This window comes from Brachyistius frenatus, unplaced genomic scaffold (assembly GCF_029030835.1).
Source record: "Brachyistius frenatus isolate BFR_SWC_R1_liver_20210118 unplaced genomic scaffold, ASM2903083v1 Contig_49, whole genome shotgun sequence".
Taxonomy (NCBI): domain Eukaryota; kingdom Metazoa; phylum Chordata; class Actinopteri; family Embiotocidae; genus Brachyistius; species Brachyistius frenatus.
Window position 1 is genome coordinate 250,022 of NW_027210648.1, and position 7,479 is coordinate 257,500.

The 7,479-nt window shown below is 38.3% G+C and overlaps 2 protein-coding genes across 2 annotated transcripts in view; both read right to left on the minus strand.

Annotated features, from left to right (window-relative positions):
* Positions 1 to 2,540: 2,540 nt before the first annotated feature.
* On the minus strand, positions 2,541 to 6,542 carry LOC138624063 (protein wntless homolog). Its single transcript, XM_069703939.1, has 13 exons — positions 6,517 to 6,542; positions 5,904 to 6,010; positions 5,463 to 5,726; positions 5,238 to 5,362; positions 4,998 to 5,153; positions 4,771 to 4,907; positions 3,837 to 4,005; positions 3,651 to 3,748; positions 3,498 to 3,565; positions 3,265 to 3,404; positions 3,042 to 3,125; positions 2,753 to 2,918; positions 2,541 to 2,641 (listed from the first exon to the last, which is right to left on the minus strand). Exons 2-13 carry the CDS (start codon positions 6,007 to 6,009, stop codon positions 2,541 to 2,543), a joined length of 1,614 nt encoding a protein of 537 aa, XP_069560040.1. The 5' UTR covers position 6,010; positions 6,517 to 6,542.
* Positions 6,259 to 7,479, minus strand: part of dr1 (down-regulator of transcription 1) — a 6,465-nt gene continuing 5,244 nt past the window's right edge. Inside the window, exon 3 of the mRNA XM_069703961.1 lies at positions 6,259 to 7,479. This exon is cut by the window's right edge and continues 25 nt beyond it. Within this exon, the coding sequence (XP_069560062.1) occupies positions 7,358 to 7,479 (122 nt within the window). The 3' untranslated portion in view covers positions 6,259 to 7,357.

The window sequence follows — 7,479 nt, forward strand, 5'->3', positions numbered from 1 at the left end:
AAACCTTTTCCAGCAGAAAACAAACTTATATCTACCTGCAACTGTAGGTGAAGTGACCCCTCGTCATAACAAACCTCCGTCTGCCTCCACCTCCTCTGCACTACTGCAGTGCTGATCTCTGTGTGAACTCTGTTTCATGTTCCACTTTCTCTGCTGCTGGTCGTTCTTCAGTGCTGAAGATAGTCCAGTGATCTACGAACGCCGCTTCAGAGCAAGAAATGACTTCACAAGGTTGGGAGTTTGAGTCACGCTAAAGGTAGAAGGTGTGAATTCAAAATCAAACACAAAATGCCCACACACTGATACTCAACCAAAACCCAACAACAAATCACAAACTGATAAACCAATACAAACAAATGATATACAAAACCAGAAGCATAAACTCAAAAATGAATGGTACAAACACTAAACCAAAAACTTTATTTTTTTTGCATCTATCAGAGACAGACAGCATGTAAGTGCAAGTTTGTTGAGAACCTAGTTTTCACATAGCTAGTCAGATTGAGAGATTTTTGTTATTGGTTGATGTTAGCATTTAGATTTTTAGCTATGACACAAACAGGTACAAAATTTATATAAAATAACAACCAAAAATGAAATAACTTCATTGATCCTCAAGGCACAGTCAGTAAGGCCAATGGTGAAATGTCAGAGGTTCATATCCCGCTCTGTGAAAATGCTTTTTAAAATCAGCTTTATTGTTACTTTACTTGAAAGATTCAACTTTTCTTTTTTTTTTACCATTTGTAAATTATTCACATTTTATTTGATATTTACCAATTTCTTGGATTTCTGTCTGAACAACAAATGCCATGAATACATTTTGAGGGTGGCAGCAGAAGACAATATATAATTATATAAAGTATATGCTTTTGTAAGAATGGAAAAAGTAAAAAAAAAACTCGAACCCTGTTTGTGCTGTCAGGCTGTGTGCTAACCACTACTCCACCAATCAGCTTGGACCTCAATTATTTCCCCTCAAAGCTATTTTCATAATTCTAAATGTCTAGCAATTTCACAATCCAAACTTCAAAAAATTACACTAAATTACTCCTACAGCCGACAGAGCTGATTTTTTTTTTCAGGACATCTTCTGCATGTGTGCATTATGTGATTTGCATTCATGTGCTTCTTGTCTTCTACTGTGTGCAATTTGCGTGGACCCCGATCATTGCTGCTTGTGGCTATATTGGCTTTGTGTCAGTTCCACAAGACATACCACTGATATGTTTGACAGATGGAGTGGTACCCAAACCAGCTACCTTTTATATCTCTCTGATATGCAGGCAACTCTCCACCTATGTCGCCGTAGAAACATTTAGAGGGCAAATCACAAGATACTTTTAAATCCTTGCAATTTGGGCACTGCGTTATAAGGGCTTATGGTTTCCACACAGTTTTGTTAAAATGGCATTGGGCAGGAGGGTAATTTGAGCCAATAGGCCTAGAGGAAGTAGAGCCAGTTCCCACAGTTATGATTACTATTATTATCAAAGTACTATTGAAGTAAATGATTACATTACTCCACAGGTACAATTGTGTCCAAGTATAACCATCAATTCTCTTTTCAGCTCTACATTACAAGCTATTTCAGTTTTCACAAATGTGGCAACCTCTATTGAATTTATTTTGCTTTGATACAGCATTTTTGGAGATGGAAATGTTCAGTATTACTTCAACATAATCATTAGCACAATTTACTCCCATGTGGCCCAACTGATCTTCTGCCTAGACTCAACTCACACCTCACAAAGGGCAAGTTGAGCTAAGAACCACTTTTTTATATATATATTTTTTTTTCATCATATTTTGAATGTTAATTTTAGATCCAAAGCAATTTTTCCCAGGGATGCATCACACCTTGACATTTCTGAACATATTTTAGTTGGAGGCACTGCTGTCATTGTCTCACTTTTAGGGTGCCTCATATACAATTTGGCCCAATTTACCCAGTTCTCCCCCTATTTAGTTTCAGACTAAATGCGCTGAAGCATAGAGCATAAATAATGATATTCTGTGACTGTGCAAATACTTTTCTGAACTGTAAATACAAAAAAAGAAGAAAAATAACCTCAGAAAAAAACTATCCACTTATATAAAATACCAAGCAAATACATAGACTATTGTATTGATGTCATGCCAACTGCTGTGTTTCAGCACATGCTTAAAGCAACAAACTTGCATTACAATACTCTGGGAGGCTTTATTGACATTGTGATATTCAGGGGGTGCCGAAGGTAAAAAGAAAATGCTGTCGGTTCCTGTTGGTGTGTCATCTAACTAATGTCACTTTTTAATTATCAATACATTTTCTCATATTCCTGAGCAAAGTTTCAATTAACGGCTTTGGAGTCTCTGAGTGGTGAACTGCCAGATAATCTGCTTTTGTGTAATAAAGTTTTAGTTCCTCATATTATATCTTCCTGTGGTTTTTATTTTATTTTTTACAACTTTAAAAGTTACAGCATTAGCTAAATTTACAGCTTATAGTGAAAACAATACACACATACAGGTCTGATCAACTACACAAAGCCTGGCAGTTACTTTTCAGCCACCTTCCCAGTGATCCTGTAGGCCTCTGTTGGGCCCTGCTGTCCATATGTCAACTGTGTCTCTTGATTTTCTGGCTTCTTTGTCATATCTATAACATAATGTTAAACAAACAGCTCTTGTGATGGAACATGTTTGGCATATTATGTCTCTTTTCATTTATTCAGAGAGATTGGAACTAACCAGTAGAACTGTTTCACACCTGTATGCTGAAAGTCTCCTGACTTGTTGCTGTTGTACTTGTGTGAAGGAGCATAGAGGAAGATGATGGTGAAGACGTAAAGGTTCCACATGCCATAGATTCCGGTGATAAAGGCACTGTGGACTTGAAGAATGTAGCCTGCCAAGTGCCAGTGACCTTCACTGACCTAGTAAAAATAAAAACAATCGGAATGATTTTTAAACACAAAATTGTCAAAACAGTGAATAATAAAATAATTATGATAAACCCAGTGGTTAAGGTTTGTTCATTAAGGCTTAATGATGCTTACTTGATTTAAGAGGACAAAGATGACAGTCATAGCTGCACATGCTAGAGTTACCAGCATCAAAAACTTAAACCTGAAGATTATACCCTGCCAAAACAAGAAAGAGAAGAAATAGTAGCCAGACTATTATTTCATATGTTTCATAAAGGTTGTTAACTGGCCAATAGTTTTATACATATCTTTCGTGAGTCAAATGTTAAATTATATTATGTTAAACAAATCAAACCTTATAGCGCAGTCTCCGAGCCTCTGGCATTGAAGGAAGCTGTTGTATTTTTCCACCAATGTTCCTGAACACACAACACACCATGTGACACAGGGAGACGAAGTACAGACAAACGGAAATCCCAGCCACAATAATAAAGGTAATATGTGATGATAGTTAAGGATAAAACATGAATGGCACTGACAGATCCTTGTCTATGTGAATGTTTATAGTACAGTATAAACATTTGAAGGATACTGCAACCTTTGAGCCAAATTCTGATGCCCATACAGTGTAGAAAGGATTGCTTAAATGAACCCCCCTACAGTAAGAGAGAAAGCGGATTACTTCTTTAAATAAAGATACAACAATAATACACCAGACATAAAAAAAAAATAAGTGTTTACCTTTCACTCAGGTCAAATATAAGTAGGATAGACGAGCCAAACAACACAAGCCCAACCTGCCACCAGTACGCTGAGAGATGATTCCTCTGACTTTGGTCCTAAGGGGTTTGTTGTTGAAAGAAAGAGCATTAACTAGAAGAAAAGTGTAAAGAAAAGTACCGTTAAGAGCAAGAATGAAATGCTAACCATGAGGTGTTCACCACAAAAGATGATCCAGAAACAGAAGAGTGCAGAGTAGAATGCTCCCTGTTGGGCATCTTCAAACAGCAGCATCCAGGGCCACTCAAAGCCCAAAGACAGCCACTCCACCGGCAGGTTCAGGAAGGTCATCGCAATGCCCAGAGCAAAAATCACCCTAAACACGGAAAAACGCATTTCATAAACAGCCAAACTACTACTCAACAGAAAGAAGACACCTGATTTATATCTGCTCTAAAAGACAAATAACCCTATGCTCCTAGGCTGCAGGCAGAATATTGACCTAGTTCTAGGCAGTTATGCACTTAAGATCGAGCGGTTTTAATTCCACTGCTCAGCCACATGCCACTGAAGCATTATATACCTTTTAAAAGTATGCCAGAAGGCTTGCCTGCAGTTTTAAGTTCTCATTGAGAGACTAAAAACGCCTGAAATGCACTACAGCTTAAAAATGATGGAGCTGTGTTGTATAACTATGCTGCCTTTTAAAAAAAAAAAAACATGGTGTGTTCAGTCAACAATGAAGTATCTAAAGCCACAGGCAAGAACTCTTTGGAGTCACAAAATGTTCCATATTAACTAAAAAAAATAAAAAATAAAAAATAATAATAATGTTATGATAAAATAAAGGTTCTTAACTGTTAGGAGTGCAGATTCAACTTGTTTTACCCTGGCCACACAGCAGGCTTACCAACAGCAGGATAGATAGATATCAACCAACTAGTCTTATAAATGATTATGTATAGATATTATACATTCCAATGTTAATCACATGTTTAAAAACCTTTGGGGTTCAAGATGTTTGTACCTTTATGCTGAAATTGATCACTATTCTTTATGTTTCTACATGTTACTCATGTCTCGAAGACAAAGCAGTTGGTTTTGTAAATACATTGAGCCGTTTTTCCTTACTGGGACATACTTTTCCAAAAGAACTGGAGGTCTCGCCATGAGGCTGATCCGGTGCCAGTACCAAGCTGTTGCCACAAATATCCAGGGACTGAACACAGTCTTCATGCTGATCCACACTTTAGTGAAGCCTCCATTCTGGTGGATGCCCTTATGATGAGGCCGAATGTTTGAGTGTGACATTTGCTTCTGGAATGTCATTCAAATAAAACATATAATGGAAATTAAAACATAACTCACCACCAAATGGATGTCCTTTATTTCTCCAATGCCAACATTCACCGTGTCATTCACTGGCAAGCGTAGGTTAATTAAAAAGTATTTATGGGCCACACTTCCCATTTCCACGAATGGTATGGAATCACAGTGATAAAAGCGACCTTCGTTTTCATATGTCTGCAAAAAACATGGAGATTACTAAGCAGACAGATGTAAATATGATTTATTTGCATGTATTAAATGCTGTCACGCAGGTTTAACCTTAGGGATTGCAAATATGCAGCGGAGCAGTCTTTGTTCCACTGAGTGAAATTTGGTGGTCCAGTCAGACATCATATCATCCCTGTATGCCAGGCGAGCATCAATAGTGATGATAACATCATCTTCTACACAGACAGGGACATGAATCAGTTTATTAGAGTGGAAACAACAGCACCCGAGAAATACATTATTTACCTTTCTGACATAGACTAGCCATCATCTTACCCATCTGATTTATCACTTTGAATGCAATGTCAAACTGCAGAACAGCCAGCATGTACTGAAACCAGGGGCTCATCTCCCTGTTGGGAAGAGGTACGTGCACAGCAAAGACAATGTCATTGGGATCCAGAGTTTTTGCTAAAGGTTCGTCAAAACTATGGACCTGCTGGCACCGATTTGAACCCCACGGCATGAGCCAGATACGTGTCCTGTGGCGATTAATGCATTTGGTGGCCAAGTAGCGGATGGCACTGGTGGGACTGGGAGCTATGGCAAAGCAGATCAAAGACATGTTGTTTAGGCTATTTTTATTTTTTAAGTGTAGAAAAAGCTTGTTTTGTTGCAGTTGGTTTAATGCGCTTTCAACACAACAAAAAAACATCTTAGACTTGCCTACATTACTGCAATTGAACTAACAAGTATTAATAAAATATGCCCACTTACCAATTAATGCTCCAACCATGATGGAAAAAACTTGGAAAAGAAGAACGAAGAAACCAAATAAAAGCAACTTTTTAGTGCTCATGGTCTCAATGATTGCTCCTGCCATGTCCAGAGATAATTTGGGGCAAATATGTGGTCCTGACAAGCTACAGTAAGTCTTCCAGTCTAGCTGGTCTACCTGCTCACATCTGACTGTCCTTTGGGATACATCAGACATCACTGTCAAACAGCACAAGCACACAAGGGTGTGTGTGTGTGTGTGTGTGTGTGTGAGAATGTGTACGAGTGTATGTGAATGTGTATGTGTGTGTAACCATTACACATTTAGTTGGTTAAAGAGAACAGAACAACGGTCTTATAAAACATGATTCCTTTATTGCTTAAAGAATACAACTTTGTAGCATAGGCAGGTGAATGTGTATTACAACTAGGTTACTTGTCTTTACACTGAGAATTGACCAGTCACAATGCAAATGTTTGATACTGCACCTCAGTAGAGGGGAAATAACAAATTCAGCCCGGATATCAAAGCATTTTACAAAGTTATAGGTTAATAATCCTTAACATTGTTTCCACTGATCTTGAGTCAGTGATTAGAATCACAGTAGCACCTACACCTTTAAAAAAAAAAAAAAAAAAAAAAAAACCACAAACTCTGGGCTGTTAATCTGTCTTCTATCTTTGGTTCTATGAGACAAAAATATTCAGTTTCTCAAAGGTGTAGCTAATCACCAATACTGTGGGTGGTTCAAGGTAGAACAAAAAATGCAACATAAAGTATCTGAATGAGCTAAAATTAAACAATGTCCATTTATTTTTCTACTTAACAGAAAAAAAAAAAAAAAAACTATATTCACAACCCCTTGAACGATCAAACACGGTTGAACAAATATACCAAAGAGGGGGTGGAGAAAACCCTTTCTGTAAAAAAAAAATCACTGTCAAACACCAAGAAAGGAGGAATCGGATGCCCTGGAATCGTTCACGAGCAGTTCTCCTAAACCACTGAATGCGATCGAGCAGTATGGGTGACATAAACTGGTACTGAAGGAGCAAACACTTGCTGCAAAATACACCAACATATGCCAGACAGCATCTGCCTTCAGTGTGTCCACAACGCATCCAGAAAACTACAAATTGCAACATAATATCAAGACATAAGAAGCAACTAAAAAGAAAGGGGGGCAGATGAGATTAATAAAAAACGTCATTAACAGCCTTTTTTTATTCAAAATCATTTTCAGGTACTGGTATCTGAACATGTGGCTTTCCTGAAATCCCCCTTCATTCTTTCTCTTCACTGTCTGTTCCAAATGTGCATCTTCCATGTTTCACTTGATGTACACTGGCAGTCAAACACGTCTCATGTCTCTGCCGATGACAGCACTGGAAGATTTGCGTGGCAACGCTGTCCCAGGAAAAGGGATTTGGACAAGTTGAACAGTGTCCTGGGATCACATGTCATCCTCTTCATCTTCATCTTGAGAGGAACCAGCCTGTTGGGCAGCACTGGCAGATGCTGCTGCCATCTGTGCCTGCTGAGCAGCCTGCTGCATCTGCAACCATTCCTGCTGGG

Coding starts and splice junctions, on each gene's coding strand:
- LOC138624063 (XM_069703939.1), bottom strand. CDS start 6,009: ATGGCAGGAGCAATCATTGAGACCATGAGCACTAAAAAGTTGCTTTTA. Junction 3,126..3,264: donor CTCGGAGACTGCGCTATAAG/GTTTGATTTGTT, acceptor TTGTTTTGGCAG/GGTATAATCTTCAGGTTTAA. Junction 2,919..3,041: donor TCTTTGTCCTCTTAAATCAA/GTAAGCATCATT, acceptor TATTTTTACTAG/GTCAGTGAAGGTCACTGGCA.